The 20,653-nt window shown below is 47.3% G+C and overlaps 1 protein-coding gene and 1 pseudogene across 3 annotated transcripts in view; one reads left to right on the top strand and one right to left on the bottom strand.

The window, feature by feature from the left end:
• Window positions 1–3,585, top strand: part of EXD2 (exonuclease 3'-5' domain containing 2) — a 91,725-nt gene extending 88,140 nt beyond the window's left edge. For 2 of the 3 annotated variants that reach the window (XM_027111606.1, XM_027111605.1), the window contains exon 9: window positions 1,632–2,204. In XM_027111606.1, the coding sequence (XP_026967407.1) occupies window positions 1,632–1,848 (217 nt within the window). In that variant the 3' untranslated portion in view covers window positions 1,849–2,204. Of the gene's footprint in view, window positions 1–1,631 lie in introns of all 3 variants that reach the window. The other variant, XM_027111607.1, reaches the window with a different exon arrangement.
• On the bottom strand, window positions 69–10,590 carry LOC113622909 (60S ribosomal protein L21 pseudogene; annotated as a pseudogene).
• Window positions 10,591–20,653: the final 10,063 nt, after the last annotated feature.

The following is a 20,653-nucleotide window of genomic DNA, read 5'->3' on the forward strand; positions in this document are numbered from 1 at the left end:
TCCGGGGTGTTGGCCTACTGAATGCGATGTTGGCCAGAATTGCTGTTACTATTTAAATTACTTTTTACCTTTTTCCTTCCTTGCTTGCTTTCTCTCTCTTTCCCCGTCAGTACATAGTTGAATTCATATCATTTAATTCAGTGTCCCTAAATGAGAAGCATTTTTTGGTCCTGAGAAATAAATGGGCACATGGCCCAGATGATAAAAACTCTGGGCTACCTGCTATAGTTTTGCTTCCCAACTTGCCACTTCTTTCAATGGTAACAGGGGTTGAAATAATTAAACTGATAAGGTCGCAAATCCTGGTAGTTATGCTGGTTGCCTTAGTGTTTTGTTATAAAAACAAAACAGCCTTCCCCCACGAACTTAATTATAGCAAAAAATATTTATTGAACAGATGTTGTATAGATATCCTAATCTATTCCACCAAGTTAATAAACTTTATATAAATTGCCTTAATTATTTCTTATAACAACCCTATGAGGTAGGAGTTTCTTACTGGTAACTGCTAACATATCCTATATCTTTAAAATCTTTTAAAATTTTAAAAAAGTATTCTTAAATTTTATTCTTAAAACTGTTCTCCAAGTTTTATATTAGATGCCCCGAGGTTAACGTTAAGTAACTTACCAAGGTCATATTACAAATTAATGAGACTGGCTCCTTTAACCAATTCCCAAATGTATTTCCTAAAACAGCTAAACTTGCCCTTTCAGTGACAGACCTTTCTAACAAATTCGTCTTGCTGACTTGGATGGAAGGGTGCTGGGCTTGGATATCTAGGACCGAGAAGAACAGCTGTTTGGGGAAAGTTTAGGCAAGTTAGTGGGATGCTTGTGAGCTAAATAAGAAAATGCCCTGCAAATACCCAGGGGGCACAAACACTGCTAGTTAGCGAGGACTGAGAGTAGGGTATGGATTGTAGGGAGAGGAACTGAGCCCCGGGCAGGGAGCTTCCTTTATTCATAGGAGCTGACAGTACTGTCCACAAGGTATCTTAGTTAGAAAGGAAGCAGGGATTCATCTTCTCATTAAACAGCACTAGCTGTGCAACCAAGCAACCACGGTAGAATTCCATCGCAGCAGAAGCACATCTTGTGGATGTGGTTTGGCATTCTTTGTATAAGAAGGAAGACGCCGAAGAAATATTACCACCTTCATTTTACATTCAGGTGTTACACTGTGCTGAAAACCTGGAACACGCGGGCTGATTGAATAGCTAATATAATTCAGCTAATAAAACAGCTAATAATATATTCAGAATGAATATCTTAAAAGAAGCAACTGGGGAACCCTGGAGTCAATGAAAGACCAACATTCTTCACCCATCATCAGCCAGACAGCGGGGCCTCTCTGGTGGGGGCCGAGCATTATGCAGTGGCCTTCCCATAAGTATAGATCAGAATCCCCAAATGCCTTCTGCTGGATTGTGTGTTATATGTCCAAACTATTTTTAAAAAGGCAGATATGGGAAAGAGGATGGTTTTAAAAGCATCAAAATGACCAACGCTTTAGGAATGCAGCAGCCTCTCTGTAACCCCTGTCGAAGCATCTTGGCCCATAGCATTTGGAGCCACTGTGTTACTGTCCTGCTTGTTTCCCTCAGACCCATGTACTTTGTGTCCTGACAGGATCTCCAATGAAAACTACATTCCGCACGGGCTGAAGGTGGTTCAGCGCCACACCCAGGGCGGGCTGCGCTCCCTCATGCAGCTGGAGAGCCGCTGGCGGCAGCACTTCCTGGACTCCATGCAGCCCAAGCACCTGCCCCAGCAGTGGTCGGTGGACCACAACCACCAGAAGCTGCTCCGGAAATACGGGGAGGACCTTCTCATCAAGCTGTCGTGATGGCTGCTTCCCTTCCACGTTGGGACAGCTGGGAAGCTGGAGCCAGGGGTGAAAATTTCACCTCTTCCTGTTTTAATGTCATTGTCAAAGCCTGGTGACACAACTCACAATACTAACCTGTACTGATCCCAGGATGCTTCTGGTGGAGCAAGGCTGTTGTTTTCAGGGGGAGCTTATGGTCTTGAGTTTTAGTTGGGCAGGGTGAGCGTTCTTTACTCCACCCTCTTATTTTATTTTTCTGGACAAATGGGAGGCTTGGCCTTCATTTTACTCTCCCTCTTCTGCTTTCCCTGTGCAGGCGACAAATGAAGGATTCTCCCTGAAGTGTCTTGTCAAGACACTCAGGTTTTTAATGCTTTTTCTCCCTGTCCAGCATGTTGGTTCACCTCAAACAGGAGCTGTCATGTATTTCAAGCCCATCAGGTTAGGAGGGGAAAAAACGTTCTTCTAGAGGTTGGAGAGGCGAAAAGGGGTCGGATTCCTATTCCCAGTTCAACCTCATAATTAGAAATTCTTTGGCCTGGTGCCGTGCGGTGACTCACCTGGTTGGGCTCCAGCCCATCTGGGTTGCTTCGGTTTATTTCACATGCTTGAAAATGCTCCCGTTGACACATTCAGGACCAAAGCAGCAACTTCCTGCCATACGTTTTCACCCTAACGCTGGAGGGAATTCTTTTCTGGAAAGAGGCCTTCAGCCTGGGTGGGGCACAGAGAAGCACAAGAACCATCTCCCAAGAGAACTTGGATAATTTGCTCAGCTTTCCCTTTTGCTGTTTCTTGCAAGCCTCCTGCCCAGAACGGCAGGGTTTTTAGCTTAATCCCTTTCTGAGAGGAAGGTTATCTCTTCTCAGAATCAGTATCTGGTCCCTTCAGTGTTCCATCAGGTTTGTAATACTGACCTCTTTTAAGCTCTTAATTCTCTCCCAGCGTCATTTGGTTAGGTTGAGAGGATTTCTCCATCTCCCTTCATGCCTGGGACGCCAAGACTAATTAATACGTTTCGATGTTCAAAACGGTGGTGTTTCATCTTTCCAAACGTGAGGCCACCACTTGGAGTACGGAATCAACTTATTAGCGGTTAGTATTTTTATAAAGTATTAGGAAAACTTTCTTACCTTACAAGATCTTAACAAGCTTAAAAAAGAGCTTTATGGCCAGAATTCAACAAGAGCTCAGTTCTTTCGGAATTGTGCCCGAGTTGGTGATGGTAGCTCTAACACTGGTAAATAAAACAACTTCTAAGCACAAAGTTCATTGATTGTAAATGTAAAACCTTTTTCTTCATAATTTTATAAAATCAGCAAATACTCTTGGGGAAGGAGATCTTTATGCTATAGGTCCCTGCCGTGTGGCAGCCCATGATACGTGTGCAGGTGTCGTCGTGTGCCTCCGCCAACAGCTTTGGCCTGTCGACAGCGGCCCACAACACATGCACACCCTGCAGTTTGTTCCTCTGCCCTTTCATCCCCACTCATCCTCGAATAGGTGTCTCTGGGATCTAAACTAGAAAGTCTTGAAGACAAATAGTACCAGCTGCCTTGGGGACCGTTTGTTCAACACACTAAGGTTATTAGGGGGCAGGTTCCTCAGGGGCTGTTACTGCCCACAGCCCGGGGCGGAGAACCGCGGAGATGGATAAGTGGTTGTCGTAGTCAGGCTTGCCACAAGGGGGCGTCGTAGATCTTGCTTTATATTCATTCTTGAGAAATAAGGGGCATTGATAACACGGGTCCTAAACATAACTCATTAAATAAATTTTAAAAAAAAACATAACTCATGAGTTATGTTTCAGATTGTGTCTATCTCACTTTGAGTCATTTTGACAGCTTTACAAGAAAAACGTCTTCCTCCGAAACAAGAGAGTAGGGCTCTTCCTTTCTCTTTCCCTGTGATCCTCATACAGAGAGGTGAGGACCACGTTAGGAGGTCGTTTAAGATGCTGTGGTTGCTGCGGAAGGAGGAATGGTTTCTCCAGTAGAGCTCCCTGCAAAGCTTAGTAATGTAGAGCCAGCAGCCACGGTAGAGGAAACATCTAGACTGTGGCACCCTCGATTTCGTATCCTTTTCAGAGCAGTTACTGTGTAGGTTTGAATCTTTTTGTTTTCTGAGTCAGCCTTGGACGCCTTTCTCTAAGACTGACAATTGCTATCTCTAGTGAGTTATTTTAGGGCGGGCATATTTTAACATAAAATTTTTTTCTGATACAAAAGTAATGTGTATGCTTGTTAGAGACGAATCTAAAGAAAGAATGAAAATCCGTCTTCCCTCCATGTAGCACAGAGCTAATCTCTGCTGGTATGTTTATGAATTTCCTTTCAGTATTGAAAAATGCATATAACATGTAAGGTGTTTAAACAAACTTGAGAGTCATATGTACAGCTTGGTATACAATTTTCTTTCCTCATTTAACATGGTATCACAAGTAATTTCTTGTGTCTTTAAATCTTGGAAAGTAGATTTGCAGTAACTCTACCTTGCTTTATTATCCATTCCCACACTGTTAAATTTTGGTTGTTTCAGATCCTTTGTTAATATCAATGATGTTGTGATGAACTTTTTTGTGTATAAATCTTTGACTATATCTTTGCTAACTTTTTTAGGTTAGAACCCTAGAAATTGGGTTGCGAGGAGGGGGACTCACATTGCTGGAGTGAGTACAAATTGATATCACCTTCTAGGAATTCCTGTGAAGGGAATGCTTCCCTTTGACCCTTTAACTCACGTCCCAGTGCATTTGCTGAGCTTCCTCCCCTGTGAGTAGAGGTGAGCGGACAGTGTCACAGCAAAGGCCTCTCTGAATGTGCCTGATCGTTACAACTGCAGGCTCAGAGTCTTTCTCTGCTTCCCTTCCGTCTCCCATCCTTTATTGCCTTGTTCCCCCTTGCAGCAGTGTTTTTTGGATATAGTTTGTTTTAAAATAAAAATGTAAAAAAAATAATTAAAAATAAAAAAATTTATTTTAAAATAAAAGCTATAGACTTTTTTTTTTCCCGATTGACAAGCAATTAGTGATTTGCCATCCTTAAGTGAACAAGGCACAACATTCAGGGATTTGTTGCCTCTTAAGGGTGCAGCCATAAGTTCCTTATTCTTATCCATGTCGCAGACAGAGATCAGATGACAAAATGTGTTCTGTTGAAATAAAGCCATTTTAATCCCTCATTTTAGACTCTTAGGGACCCAGCAAGCAGAAAGAGCTTTTGTTCAGCTTTGTATTCTAATGTTTGGGACCCTAACATTTGACTATAATTTAAATTCTTTGTTACCTTGCCTCTCTGAGTTTTTCATTCATTCATTTACCTTTTCTTCCTTTTTTTTTGTTTTTTTCTTCATTGTGTCTCATTCTCTGAGAGGTATCAGAGTTTCTCATTTTTCTAGTTTGCTAATTGTTACATATTTTAAAAGAATCCTTCTTTCTGGTGTCTTGTCTTTTCTGTGGTTTACCTGGTCATTTTTTTAGAGTACTTCATCCCTCAGGAATACAGTGAGAATCAGTTTTTCTTGGACGAAATAAGCTGTAAGAGGGTATAAGAATGATTCTCATATAGTTAACTCTTGATCTGAGTAATATAAAAATAATACATAATCCTCAGAATACTCTTGTTTTGGAATTCAGTTATTCTTTTTAGGTATTCACCAAGTTGCCCCCTCATGCTGGAACCAAAAACCTTCTGTCTTTCCCCAGTCCTGGGACAGTTTTGCATCAGGTGATGGAGCAGGGCTGACATGCAGCCAAATGTTCGTTCCACTTGTTCAAAAGTACCTGTTCCACCTACCCTACCAGGGAGATGTCTTTGCCTGCGGCACCAAGGTCCTTTACTTAACTGGCAACATGTTATTTGGGAAGGTGGGAAGTACATTAGACCATTGTTTCCTTCTAACCAGCTTTGTCTGTGGCCAACTCTGGTTATTGGCAGTCCCTAGACGCTGTGGGTACTGGATCAAATGGGCAATCACGTGGGAGATAACCAAGAGCTGACTTGCTGTGCATAGGAATAGGGAATGTCAAAGGACCTAGTTCACACATCCTGGGCTGTTCCCTCCTCCAAGGCAGTGGTACTTGCTGCCTTAAAAGGTCATTCTGTGCTCTGACTGAATGCAGATAGATAGTTAATCTCATACCCTCCAGATTGAACTCAAAGCATTTGCCCTCCTTGCAACTTCCTTGTTTTTTTTTTTTTTTAATTTGCGGTACGCGGGCCTCTCACTGTTGTGGCCTCTCCCGTTGCGGAGCACAGACTCCGGACGCGCAGGCTCAGCGGCCATGGCTCACGAGCACAGCCGCTCAGCGGCACGTGGGATCTTCCCGGACCAGGGCACGAACCCGTGTCCCTGCGTCGGCAGGCGGACTCTCAACCACTGCGCCACCAGGGAAGCCCAACTTCCTTGTTTCTAATTCTTGAATTTTTCTCTCGCTCGATAGGTAGCCTGTTGCCTTTCTGCCAGCATAAGCTTCCAGAGCTGCTGAGTTTCAGTCAGCATTATTATAAGCGTGATGTGTGGTTCAGATATTCCTGAGTTGGAGAGGCTCCTTATACTCTACTCCTGTTTCCAGAGATCTGCCTTCTCAGGCTGCAACATGCTGGGGCAGAGTTGGGATTCTGACTACTCAGACCACCAGGGTATCTATTAAGTCCTGGATAAGAATCCAAAATTTGAGCTTAGTGAGCTAACAGGGCTGAAAAGAAATAGGAGATTGAGGCACAGGTAGTTTTAAAGAAGGTACATTTATCTGGTTGGGGGGGTGATGGGAGTATAGTCTGTGGACTTCGTATTTTGCTTTTTCCTAAACTCAGTTGTATAGTGTGTTGGAGGATCAGAGGAGTGGGTTGGTGACCTGGGTTCTGGTTGTGGTCAACAGCTGTGTGTCTTTGGGCCAATCACTGAACTTTTCTGGACTCCTTTCTTTACCTGTAAAATTAGGAGTTTGAATTAGATGTGCTGTAGGGGCCCTCCTAGTGTAGCATTCTGTCATACATCCCACCGTTTCTTTATGTGGCACTTTCCCTTGGGTGCTGTGTACCTTCTGCTTCATCGCACACTCTCATCCCACCCCCAGCCCTGGGAATGGAGGCTGTGCGTGAAAGGAAGGGGGCGAGGGAAACAGGATGACACACGGTGTCCTCCTGGCCTCGTTGACTAGGGAGAAGCCTGCTCCCTCCATCTGGAGCTCCGCTGGAGGTCAAAATACTCTTCTCACCAGAGTTGTACTATGTGTGGCCTTAGGGAACTCACATTTCTATTCAGTTCACTATTTAACAGTAAAGAAAGAAGAGAAATCTTTATCTTCACCCACATCGCCAGTGCTGTAAGGCTTAATAAGGGAAAAGCACAGAGTAGAAATGAGGCAACTTTTGCCAAGTTCTGTAAATGGGAGGATGTTGGTGGGGGGTGAGGAGGGGGAAGAATGTTTCTCAGTTTAAAGATAGGAGAAATTAAGGCTGTGCCATAGAGAATTGGATAGAATTGGATACTTGAAAAGGAAAACATTAAACCAATAAGTTAAAAATATTCTCTTTTTTGGGCTTCCCGGGGGGCACAGTGGTTGGGAGTCCACCTGCCAATTCAGGGTACGCGGGTTCGTGCCCCGGTCTGGGAGGATCCCACGTGCCGCGGAGCGGCTGGGTCCGTGAGCCATGGCCGCTGAGCCTGCGCGTCCGGAGCCTGCGCTCTGCAACGGGAGAGGCCACAACAGTGAAAGGCCCGCGTACCGCAAAAAAAAAAAAAAAAAAAAAAAAAATTCTCTATTTTTATGGTGTCAGGACTGCCTAAGAAAATTTGAGGGGTCCACTGTGTTAACACATTGTTCTCCATCTGTGAGTCCTAAGACAAGGTTAACTCCCAGGGAGACTTGAGAAGTCTCAGGGGCCTGCCTCTGTGTAACCCTGACCTGCCTGGGACTTGGTCCTGCTTACCTTTGCCTGGCCACCAGTGAGACGGGACATGTGCAAAATGTAAAGTTTGTATTTTATAAACTGCTGAGAGACATTTTTCCCATTTCCGATATATCCATTCCCTGTGACCTGGCAGGAAATACATTTTCCATTCCATCCTTGTGCTTAGTTTCAGTCCCAAAGGGGTATAGTGTATTGGCTTTTCTTTGTGTAGCACAGATTTATTTGTACCAAGTATGCTAAACTTGAGGCTCTTTTCACAATAATCACTTCGATGTAGACGTGAGCCCCCATTTTCTACCAAATTGGGGGCATTTTGTTGATGTTCCAGAAAAAATGACCAGAGAGCCAAAAGAGAGGCTAAAGTATATTTCTCTGCCCTCTCCTAGACGGACCCTAACTTTATCTAAAATGTTGACATCTTTTGTTAAATCTCATAGAGCCAACTGGAGCCCCAGTCAGCTGGCTTAGTTCCTGTCTAATCAAGATCTGTACGTTTGGCCCTGGAGGTTGGGTCAGCCTGAGCCGTAGCACACATGGCTCCCTCTGAGTTCTCGGATACAATGAGCAAGACTAAAGTTGGCTCAGAAAAGGAACAGAAGATGACTTGGGGTTAGTTTTTCCTTTTTTAAATGTTATACAAGTGCAGAGAGTTGGCTGCCATCCCCCTCTCAAACCATCAGCGGAGCTTGACCTTGGCCAAGATTTTGCCTCATCCTCTCGGCATTTTAGCATCGAGTTGCGTTTCAGCCGTGGAATGCTTAACCAAAAGCACATGCTGTAGTGGTAGTTTCCAAAGAGCAAGTTTTTGCAGGAAGTCCGCAGCGTGTTTTCTCAAAACAACAGTTTTCTCCAAACCGCCAACCCAATAAACCCCCAAATGGTGATTCTTTGGTTTATTTGTACACAAAGCTGGGATTTTTGTTGCTGTTAATAATACTTTATTGGAGTACAATATAATGAACATAATAAAGTGTACAAATTTTAAAAGTACAGCTCAGGGCTTCCCTGGTTGCGCAGTGGTTGCGAGTCCGCCTGCCAATGCAGGGGACACAGGTTCGTGCCCCGGTCTGGGAAGATCCCACATGCTGCGGAGTGGCTGGGCCCGTGAGCCACGGCTGCTGAGCCTGCGCGTCCGGAGCCTGTGCTCCGCAACGGGAGAGGCCGCAGCAGTGAGAGGCCCGCGTACCGCAAAAAAAAAAAAAAAAAAAAAAAAAAAGTACAGCTCAGTGAATTTTTACAAATGTATACACCCGTGTAATTATTAAGGGCTGGAGTTTTTTATATTACATGAAACATACATCCTGGTGATGTACAGCTTGGCGTTGGGAGGTTGTCCATTCATCTAACTGAGCCTATTACTGTAACACAGCAAATCCAGGTCAAAATGCGGTAACATTTGGTGCTTCTGAGTCTGGGCAGTTTGCCCTTTTGTCACACCTAGGGGACTTGGGTGCTGCAAAGCTTGGTGATGTTTGTTTTTAACAGGTTACTTTTAAGAATAGGTAATATGTGCACATAGTACAAAATTTCTTTTTAAATGTATAATGAAAAAGGAATCTCCTCCCCGGTCCTTTCCCTCCCTGACAATAACCACTGTTACTATTACTTCTTCATTGTGCGTCCTTCAGAGAGAGACAGAGACAGAATGTGAATGTGGCGGGGGGGTTGGTTTTTTCTTTTAAGTCTCAGGTTTCTTCTTTGATTGCTAAATAAGAATTTCTCTGCCCTTCTCCCCGTACTCTAGGCTCTAGTCTAGGGCATTTGTGCAGCCTCAGTAGGATTAATCCTATTTGTCTTGTACTGTAAAGTTCAGACTCTGGATCTGTCGTCTGGCTCCAAAGTCCATGGTTCTTACAGGATTGGCCGTGAGTTGATAATTGTCTAGGCTGGGTTTTTTGTTTTTTTTTTTCACAGTCCAGGCCTTTTATTTTCTTTACACCCATCATGCCATGAATTCATAGGGAATGGGCTCCAGCAGTTCAGGCTCCTTTCCATTGGTTCTCATGAAGTGTGCTTCTCTGGGTGGAGCAGGCTGGTGCTTCAGTTGAAACCAAGTACCTTTCTCTTTGGCTTCCTTCTTTTTCTGATCATTTTCCTTCACCCGTTTCAGGAAGCTATCTCGGCTCTTAGAGTGCTTAATATGCTCGATATGCACATTAATTCTCTTGGCAAGAATCTTGCCCTTAACCTGTTTGTTTACAATGATGCCAGCAGCATGCTGGGTAACATTTTAGACTCTCCCAGTTTTGCCATGGTAACATTTGTGGGGCATTCCTTTTCGAACAGTGCCCATTCCCTTGATATCTACAATATCACCTTTCTTGTAGATTCGCATGCATGTGGCCAAAGGAACAACTTCATGTTTTCTAAAGGGCCTAGAGAACATGTAGCGGGTGCCCCTCCTCTTTCCCTTTGTGTTGATCATTTTGGCGAATTACTGGAAGATGGCTGTTCCGGCCGAAAAGAAGTAGGCTGGGTTTTTTACATTAGGCTTTCTACTTCTTTTAATATATATTTGAAATTTTCTGTAATAAATTTTTTTTAATTCTTATTTCTTTAGCAGTAGCTCCTGCAACACACCTATCTGCTTAAATTTTGCGTTTGTTTTAAAGTAAGGTTTAAATTGCAACCTGAAAGCAAACCATAGATGGATCTCTAGATAGTCCCATCCTCCACCCCCTACATCCATCCAAATCAGTCATTCAAAATTCCAAAGTTACAAACATGAACCAGGATGATTATTCACTTTCAAAAGCCATCCTTCTTTTTTTTTTTGGCGGTACACGGGCCTCTCACTGTTGTGGCCTCTCCCGTTGCGGAGCACAGGCTCCGGACGCGCAGGCTCCGCGGCCATGGCTCACCGGCCCAGGCGCTCCGCGGCATGTGGGATCTTCCCGGACCAGGGCACGAACCCGTGTCCCCTGCATTGGGACAGGCGGACTCTCAACCGCTGCACCACCAGGGAAGCCCCATCCTTCTTTTTAAACATAAGGTTGACCTCACATTTATTTTGAAAAGCCAGCTTCTCTGGCAGGCAAAATTTCATTTGACTTGTACACTAAGTTTCTCAAGAATGTAAATCTCATGCAAAACAGAGGGCTTATATTCAGCCTTGAAAAGTATTTTATACAATATATGGGCTGAAGAGCCAGGGAAGGAAGAACCTCTCAGACCCACCCTCAGCTGGGGAGAAAACATAGCTTGCATGGTTTGGCCGCATCTCCTAGCGGCCACCTTATTTTGTACTCCTCTGTGACAGGTGGACGAGGGGTCAGGTCTTCTCCAGATCAGAGATTCCCAGAAGATACACAGCCCGGGGAAAGGTTTTCCAATTCAAATCCCATATGGTTTCCCTAGGGCCATTTTATCCTTGATGTCCTTTCATGCTCTCTACTTTGTCTTGCTGTAATCCGATCACCCAGGGCCTCTCCAGTTATCATTAAATATATTCCCACTGGTCAGGGAGCTCCCTTTGAGCACTCCTTTAGAGCAGCTGTCACATTTGATCAGCATCTGTTTTCTGACAAGCTTGAAGACTGAATGAAGGAAGTCACTGAGTCTTTCCCAGTGGAAGTGCATGACTCAAGTAACCTTTGGGACTGCGATCAGGGTGCTGTGAGTTGAGTGGCCTGGCAGCTCGTGTGTGCAGGGAGAGGTGGGTGATTCCTAGATGGGGCAGTAGATCTTCATGGTCTCAGCCCTGTGGTCCATGCAGGGTCCTAACACTAGAATGGTTCCCTAAGCCTTTGGCTCCAGCTCTTTCTGGGCAGGGAAACAGAACGAGGCAAGACGCCTGGTGTGTTTTAAATAGATTTTGCTTGCTGCAGCCAATAAGCCCAATAGCTTGGGAGGTGAGTGACCCTTCCTGAGAGATTTCTGTTGCACCATTTCTCCGGCCTCCAGCCCCACAAGTGCCGACCACCCCCTCCCTTCCTGCTCCTTCCCTCTGACCTAACTCCCTTGCTTTCTGGATGCTTTCTGTTCAGCCCTTTCTGGTTTTAATATTTATTACACTTTTATTGGCTTTCGCTCTCTGCTTTTTCTTTCCCTGAAGCTGTTTTTCCTCATGCGCTGTATCTTTTCGTCTCTTGGAGTCTTGTTTCTGTCCACTCTCTCAAGAGCACATCTCCATCTTCTGCTCCTTGTCTGACGCTGTCATGGCTTCTCAATTGTCCCCTTGCCCCAACCTGGGCTTTATTGACCCTGGCAAGAAAGAATGGCGGGTGGAGGAATCCACCTTGAGCAATCCCAGTTGTGGGACAGGTAGTGGCTCCAGTCTGGGAAGTGGACCTTAAAGGTGGCAGCTGTTTCTGGACACAGTGGCAGTGCAGTAGGCAAGCCAAAGGAGGAGGAATCAGAGATGACAGGAGGGGTGGAGTGGCCCAGGACCCATCGCAGGTGACAGTCAGAAAAGGAAATGGAAGAGGAAGGCCAGGTGGAAGCTGGATGTCGTGAGGGAAAGCTGAGGAGGAACTGGCACCGGGGGAGAAAACCAGGGATGTGGGACCCTGCCAGAGATGCTGCAGCCCAGCTCTGCTGAGCAGAGGCAGGCAGAGTGGGGTTGGGGCCAGGAGAAGAGAGCACCTTAGAGACCTTTTCTCCCCACTCTTCTCTGGCCCTTTTGTTCTTTCTCTTTCATGTTTCTGTCTTCATGTTATATTAGCAGCAGAAAACAATACAAAACAAAAGGCAGTCTGGGGATTTCCCTGGTGGCGCAGTGGATAAGACTTTGCACTTCCATTGTGGAGGGCCTGAGTTCGATCCCTGGCCAGGGAACTAGATCCCACATGCATGCTGCAACTAAGAGTTCGCATGCCCCAACTAAGGAGCTGGCAAGCCTCAACTAAGTAGCCCACGAGCTGCAACTAAGGAGCCCACCTGCCACAACTAAGGAGCCCATGTGCCGCAACTAAGGAGGCTGCCAGCTGCAACTAAGACCCGTTGCAACTAAGTAACTAAATAAATATTAAAAAGAGGGGAAAAAAAGGCAGTTTGTCTTTGAAAGGGAATGGCGAGATCTGGAGGTTTTAAGGCTGGATACACTTCCGCCTATGCTGAACTCTTAGGTCCTTTGCCTGTCTGGCTGCTGGGGCCATGAAGGCCAGCCCCTTAATGGAGCACCTTGAATAGAGGCCCTGTACCAGCTTGACAGTCCAGCTGGAGTGCCACCAACAGTAGGAGCAAGGGCAGCCAGCAGTAGTGTGCACCCACAGACCCCCTCCAGGCACACAGGGCAGCCAGGGGAGCAGGGATGTTGGCTAACCCAGCCAGAGGACTTGGGCTGAGGGGTGGCTTCCAGCGAATGATGCCAGCCCCATCCTGGGCTCCTCCCCTGCTAGGAACTAAGCTGCAGAGGGGCCTGTGGTCGAAGAAAGAGAAAGGAAAACTCTTGCTTAAAAAAGTTTTTAATTGAAGAGGTAATAAGTGCACGTGGCAAAAAATTCAAACGGTACAAAAGAATATATGCAGTGAAATCCCCCACTCCCGTTCACTGCGGATTCCCCTCCTCAGACGTGTCCCTGGATGTAACAATTTCTTGAACATTCTTCCAATTTCTCCTTTTTAGTTTGCTGTATTCTGGAAATTTTCAGATTCTTCATGCAGTGGAACATTTTAAATTGTCTGGGTGTATATGTATGTATGTAATATGGGCCGGGGGACCCAATGATAATAAAGAAAATTGTATCTCAGTTTATTGCCAATAATTCTTGCTGGGGCAGGGAATGGTTTAAAAAATTAAAATAAGTAAACAGAATCCTAAAATACCAGCACTAGAAAGGACCTTCCAAATTCTTTTGTACCAAAGATCTTATTTGAAACATAAGTAAGGGGTCACCAAGCTAGCCTATGGTACACCTAGGACTAAAACCCAGGTTCCCTACCTCCTAGTCATCCCCGTTGCCCGAGAACATACTAAATGCTCTGTCTTTAGGTAGTGGCCTTTGTAAAGGTATGTGATTCAGAAATGGAAGGAAAGACAAATGCTTGGACACGGATTTAGAAATTTCCTCCACTGGACACAAATATAGGGAAAGAAATCAGTAATTCCAGGAAAAACCTGAAGTCCAATTCCAACTGAAAAATAGCATGTGCGTGCGCACACACACGCACACACACACACACACACAGACACTGGCACTGGCAGAAGACAGAAGACGGACGTCCGTAAAGTCTATTGTCTGTCTCTCCTGCTGAGTCCAGCAGAGGCTGTGAGAGGTGGCACGACCCCCCGCTCTGCTGAAGAACCCGCGGCCCTTGGACTCACTGTCACTGGGATGCAGGTAGAGGCAGGCATCTTTGGGCAAGAGAAAGAAATGCCAACCTAGACTAGAGGAAGAGGACAGTCTGTGCAGGGACATGGGGACAGGGATGCCAAGGGAGAGCAGAAGTTGTGCCTGGCCAGGCCACCACGGAGCCCTGCCACCACTGGTCCCATGAGCACTGGCAGCCCCAACTGTTTCTACCACCTACCAGGATGAAACACCCCAAGATTTATGTGCTGACAAAACGGCAGCATGATTTTAAAAATTCTCTCTGCTTTCACATCAGCTCCAGACACTGTGTACAATTTCAGTGTCCAAGCCAGACTGATGGGCCTTTTGATCGCTTCAGAGGGTGACTCCAGTGAGAGGGGACACGTATGACTACAAACATTGGCTGTAGAAACCCTCAATTGCTTTGAAATGGTAAATTTCCAGGCAAAGTGGATCTGATGTCACACGCCTCCTCCATTAACAGCTTTTTCTTCCTCTTCAATTATTTTGGCTGGTAAGGGAGTGGAAATTACACTTCAGAATATATCGATGGGTATTTTCAGCCTTGCTGAGAGCTTCAAATTATATACCAATCCTGGGAACATTCCCTTAGTTTCCACTTCCCAGTTTCTCAAGGAAAATGGAGGTTTCGATTATAGGCACCATTAGATGGAAGGAAATGCAGGACCAGGACCACGGGTCTCTTTTCAATTCAAATGCTCTCTGGTCTTATCACCTGACCTATTTTTGAGCCAAATTTTGTTCCAGCCCTAGGTGTAGAGGTCCATCCTAACATGTACGAGATGATGAGGTCCTTGATAAAAAGACGAGTATGTCTAACAGCCTGGGTCCAGGGCTTGAATCAGGGCATCTGACAGGCAGGGGAAAAAAAAAAAGCCAGTTCTGTCTCTTCATCTTCACACAGGGATCCAAAAGTCCTGATCTCTGGTACACACGGCCTCTCCCCCGTGCTTAGGTGCTGGGTACACGGGCAGCCTCCCAGCTGCGTCTTTGCCCCAGCTGTGTTCTGGTTTTCTCTTCTCGACCTGACTGGCCTCTTCTGCTCTTCACCTGAGGACCAGACCTGGATTTGCAGCTCCCTTCCTTGGCAGACCACAGAGAACTCAAGTTCAACTGAACAAGTCTCCCGAATCTGCTCCACGTCCTGTGTCCCCATTTCAGTTAGTGGTTACCTTACACCAAGGTACTTGTCTCCTACGCGAGAAATGTACATGTTATTCTCAAATCCTTTCTCTCGCCTCCGCCTCCAACCGATCCCCAAATCCTCTGAGTCTAACCCTCTTTCTCTTCTGCTCCAGTGTTTCTGCCCTAACCCAGGCCCACAGCATTGCTTGCTGGGACTGTTGCAAAGTCATTGTAATCCCCCACCACTACTCTCCAGCCTCTTCACTAAAATTTATAACTGATCATGTCATTCCCTGTTACAAAATCTTGGGTGGCTCTCCGTGGCTTACCAGAATAAGTCCAAACTTCTTACAAAGGCATACAACACATCTGTTAACTGGCCCATCTACCTCTCTAATCTCATTACCATCACCACTCCCTACCCAGTACACACCACCCGCTGACCATTTCCTGGTCTCCCTCCCATACACTTCCACACGTTAGTTCCTTTCTTTGCTCTTCCTCTGTGCAGAATGTCTTTCCACATCTTGTCCACCTGCTTATCCTTAATACTCAGCTCTCAGATGACTCCTTCCTTGGATGAAGTCCCCTTTGTGTTTGACTAAAGTTCTGTTACACCCTTTTGTGACCTTCTGTGCCTACTTCCCCATTATCAGTTACCGGGCTCCTCGGGCGGTGGAATCAGGTTTTGTTCGTTTTTGTATTCTTGGAACCTAGAAGTGCTTGGCGTGGTAGGCATTCGAGAAGGAAAGGGAAGAAAGGGACTGGAAATACCACCCTAATGGGCAAACAGGCATTGGCTTACCATCTGAGTGGGCTAGGTGGCATTTTAGTGGGACAGAATGGGGAGTAGCAACCAGCCTGCTGCCCTAGATACTTATTCATTCATTTACTCATCGCACAGATACTTAGTGAGAGCTGCCATGATGGCCCATGCTGTGCGAGAATCTGGTGATACACAAAAGAAGGCTGCCAGGCCCAGAGGAACTCCCATTCGAGGGCAAGAGACAGGCACGTAACAGGCAGTGGCCTGACATTTTGGGCCAGCTGGTCTGCTCTGAGGATCTTTGCCACTCAGCTCCACAGAGGCTGTGGAGGAGGGGAAGGGGCGAAGGAGACAGGCAGTGAGATAGGGAGGTCAGGTAGGCCTTGCAAAGGGCTCTGCCTCCAGGACCAATTCTGCTGACCAGCTGGCTTTATTTATGCATTTCTCCTTTGTAGGAATTCCTTACTGTTAAGAAAAAGCATGTGACACATTTCTAATTAGCCCTCTAACTCTGCAATCCTCTTATTTCCAAATGTAGCAGCTGGGTCATTTCATGATCAGTAATAACTTTTGTAGTTCCTGCAGTTATTCACCAAATTGGGGTCATTCCTTCCCTGACTTCTGGTGGAACCACAGAGGATTTTCTCATCCCCTCATCTGGGGCAGCGGGGTTTGGCTCCTGGCCCCATGGTTGGGGGGCAGCCAGCTGCTCCTGTGGAAGCGCTGGGAGGGAACCTGGGTTACTCACTACACCGGCCCACACTGACCCAGATGAGTTGCGCCCTTTCTCTGGGTTCTAGTCCTGCACCATCTCTCAGGTGCTTGACTTAAGACAGAAATGCATGCTGCACTGAGTACCCTGCCCATCTTCTTCCCTCCTTCCTTCCACCAACAAATACTAAATGAAGGACTTCCCTGGTGGCGCAGTGGTTTAGAATCCGCCAGCCAATGCAGGGGACACGGGTTCGAGCCCTGGTCCGGGAAGATCCCACATGCCGCAGAGCAACTAAGCCCGTGTGCCACAACTACTGAGCCTGCGCTCTAGAGCCCGCGAGCCACAACGACTGAGCCCATGCGCCACAACTGCTGAAGCCCGTGCACCTAGAGCCCATGCTCCACAACAAGAGAAGCCACTGCAATGAGAAGCTCATGCACCACAACAAAGAGTAACCCCCGCTGGCTGCAACTAGAGAAAGCCCACAAGCAGCAGCAAAGACCCAGTGCAGCCAAAAATAAATAAATAAAATAACAATAAACTTACATTAAAAAAAATACTCAATGAGCATGGACTATATACACCAAGCAGTGTTCTAAGCACTGGGGAGACAGATGAACAAAACATACAAGAACCCCTGCCCTCATGGGGCTTACACTCCAGGGGCAGAAACTGATATAAAACGCCACGGTTCTCAGACAAACAGAATGATGACTAATAAAGAACTGAGTTCCTTTCAAAGAGCCAGGTCTTCAACTTGATCTATAATGGTTCGTAGAAACTTAACTTATAAAAACCTTTTCCTTAGATACGCTGGTGCATTAAGTGGGGACAGCTGGCAGTGGGTAGCATACCTGCCACCTGGTGGCTGGGTGACCTCTGCAGCCATCCGTCTCTTCATCTGTGAGATGGAGAGGGTGGAGCCTTCCTCACAGGGTCCTCGTGAATGTTCTGAGATGGTGTATTGGCACAGTGTCTGTTTCATGGTAACGTACATTCTGTTCACCATCCCTGGCTCCTCTTTCCTGCTTCGAGCAGACATGGGAGTCTAATCAGTTCCCTTCAGCCTCCTTCTGGACCCCTGCTGCAGATGCAGACAGGACAAGAGGCTCCTGAGGTGCCCCAGAGTCTCGAGGGTAATGGGTAAGCCAGCGAGAATGGACACCCAGCAGAGGCTGCGGCCGTACACTCTGCCTCTCCCCTCCCCCACAGCCCCACTGAGCAGAGGCTCTGGAAGAGGCAGCCACGCGCCTGTGGGGCAGGACAGTCATCCCTGTCGGAACCTGGGTGTGGCTGAAGAGGCCTGTCTGGGGTCTGTTCTCCTTCGCGGCCCAGGTGAGCAGTCCCCCGCAGGTGCCCTGGCGGGCCCTTCGGGAGTCCCCGTCACCCCAGCAGCCAGCAGCACTGCCTGGGAGAGTGGGCCTCCAGGGGACGCCGGTGGTTACCAAGCACTGGCTTTTACCTGCTTCATTTCATCCTACTTTTCCCAACAATGCTGCAAGTTAAGGGCTGTCACTGCCCCATTTTACCGTTGAGGAAACCGAGGCTAAGAGAGGGAGTAAGAATTTGCCCAAGCCACTCTAATATGTGACGGAACCAGCATGTGAATTCAGGCTGTCCAGCTCCAGAGCTCAGGCTTCACACTGACCTATACCCTTTCTGCCCTCTGTTAACAACCCCAACCCCCAAATCCGCACATCAAATTCACAGGGGCAGACAGTTCCCTGGGCCCTCTGGGAGCGCCGGGGCCACAGGGCACTCTGCCCAGCTTACCTGAGTGCTGGCTTCAGCAGCTTGAAAGAGAAGGGGACCGTGCCTGAGAGCAGTGACAAGGGAGGCAACTGCAAGTCCAAAATGGCACAGCTGGAGGGACCTTGGAGGTCATCTCTCAGCAACCCTTCTTTTACCGAAAAGAAAACGGAGGTCCAGAGAGGGAAGTGAGGTCCCTACATGCAGAATTTCTACCACCCTGCAGACTGCCCAGTGGCCTCAGAAGCCCGGCACTGGTGCCCAAACACCGGCATGGAAAATGGATTCGAACCCAGTCCCTCCACCCACCTGTTGTATGACTCTCAGCAATTGAGGGCTTCACTGAGCCTCAGCGTCCTCTCCTGCAGGTCGCGGGGGCTTTAGAGATAATGTGTGTGAGATGTCAGCACAGCAGCTGGCACCTGCTATGTACTCAGTGAACTGTAGCTATTATTATCACTCTTGTTGGTTTCGAAGTTCAATGATGTTAGGCAACACCACCTCTCTTAGGTGTTGCTTTGATTCTGTGGTTCTGCTAGCTAGGCCCAGAGAGGGAACAATGTTCACAGCCACCTCTGAACGCTGAAATCCATCTCAGGGAGGGCTAAGGCTCAGCTCGGTGCCTCTTTGGGATTAGAATCTGGAAGAATGACCGTGGGCTGTAGCCGAGGTGGCAGCTGCAAGTTCCCAGCTCTTCCAGCGTGCCTGTGGCTTGAGACCCATCACTCAGCCTCTGTCTATATCAAATTTCTGTGAGTCCAGTGAGCGAGGTAATCACCTGCCACCTTACCTCCACCACCCACACCCAGGGAAGTTTATTGTGCTCATTTAAGGAAGGGCTAGCTATGAAGTCTAACACCTTCCAGAAAGGCTACACTCCTAGGGGTTTTGGGGGGTTTCTCTTCGTGGTGGGGGGTGAGTAGAGAAGACTTCTCTCTGACACAGAGCTACCTGGCAGTGACAATTTGGTGCAGATGTACAGCATCCTCACTGCTGAGCCCAGAGGAATAAGGGGTAAGACTTGTAGAAACCTGCCAAGTTCCAGCTCCTTCTTCCCTCCCTCTCCTCATGGAGCCCTCCTTCTGGAGCCATCAGTAACCCATCAGCCTGATTTCGGTTTGGCATGGTCCAGCTTCATCCTCCATGCCTAGGGGTGACTTTGGAGCCTCTCACTATGGGTTGATGTGATGTCTTTGGATCCCACATCCTCTCACCTGGTTCTTTCGAGACCAAAGGCAGCTAGACCTAATAGACCAGGCTGGGATGAGAGGAGTAGCCTATATCAACAAAGGGTCATTCCCCAGGTCTTCCCACCTGGCTGACCTGAGAGCCTGTATGGGGGTAGGGACACCAGTAGGGCAGTGCCCTTACGTTTCCTCGTCATCTAGAGATGGCTGTGGGGCCTGATTCCTAAGGAGCAAGTCTCCCTAGCTTCCCACAGAGGACATGACCACTGGGTCTGCCCCATGATTGCTGCAGAAACAAGCCAGTGGCTTGACAGGGGTTATCTTGGTCTATGGAAATGAATCCTGGTCCCTACTGCAGTCTAATTAAACTCCCCAGGCAAGGGAGACCTGGGAGAGCAAGGCTGGCCTGCATCTCCACACCATCTCCTACTGCTCCTGACTGCCACGCAGCTCACGCCTCAGATTCCCTGATATTCTTTTTTTTTTTTTTTTTTTTTTGCGGTACGTGGGCCTCTGACTGTTGTGGCCTCTCCCGTTGCGGAGCACAGGCTCCGGACGCGCAGGCTCAGCGGCCATGGCTCACGGGCCCAGCCGCTCCGCGGCATGTGGGATCTTCCCGGACCGGGGCACGAACCTGTGTCCCCTGCATCGGCAGGCGGACTCTCAACCACTGCACCACCAGGGAAGCCCGCCCCGCTATTCTTATAGATTTCTTTGTGAGGCCCTCTTTTACGTGTCCCCTTCTTTCTAGGGTCACTTTCTTGGTAGGGCCATTTTTGGACTTGTCCTCGTGGTTAGTCTTCTGAGTGAGGAAAGGGTATTGCAGTTAAAACAATGACTTTTCTGCAGCAAAAAACCCATTCAGGTTTTCTTCCTTCAATTCACTTCACTCCAACCGAAGTGTACTGAGCAGCTATTACAAAAGTGCTTCAGTCCTGAGTGCTGGAGAAACAGGGAAATGCTGATGGGGGTGGTTGTGGGAAAGCATGAACTGTGACCTCACCATCTGCCTGATTCCCGAGGTAGCTTCATTCAGAGGCCAGGACCTAATGTGGTCTTTCAGATGAGCCAGTGCCCAGGAGTACCAGCAG

The sequence above is a fragment of the Aethalodelphis obliquidens genome, unplaced genomic scaffold (assembly GCF_003676395.1).
Source record: "Aethalodelphis obliquidens isolate GAN/ISIS:26980383/991018 unplaced genomic scaffold, ASM367639v1 scaffold10, whole genome shotgun sequence".
In the NCBI taxonomy this organism is placed as follows: domain Eukaryota; kingdom Metazoa; phylum Chordata; class Mammalia; order Artiodactyla; family Delphinidae; genus Aethalodelphis; species Aethalodelphis obliquidens.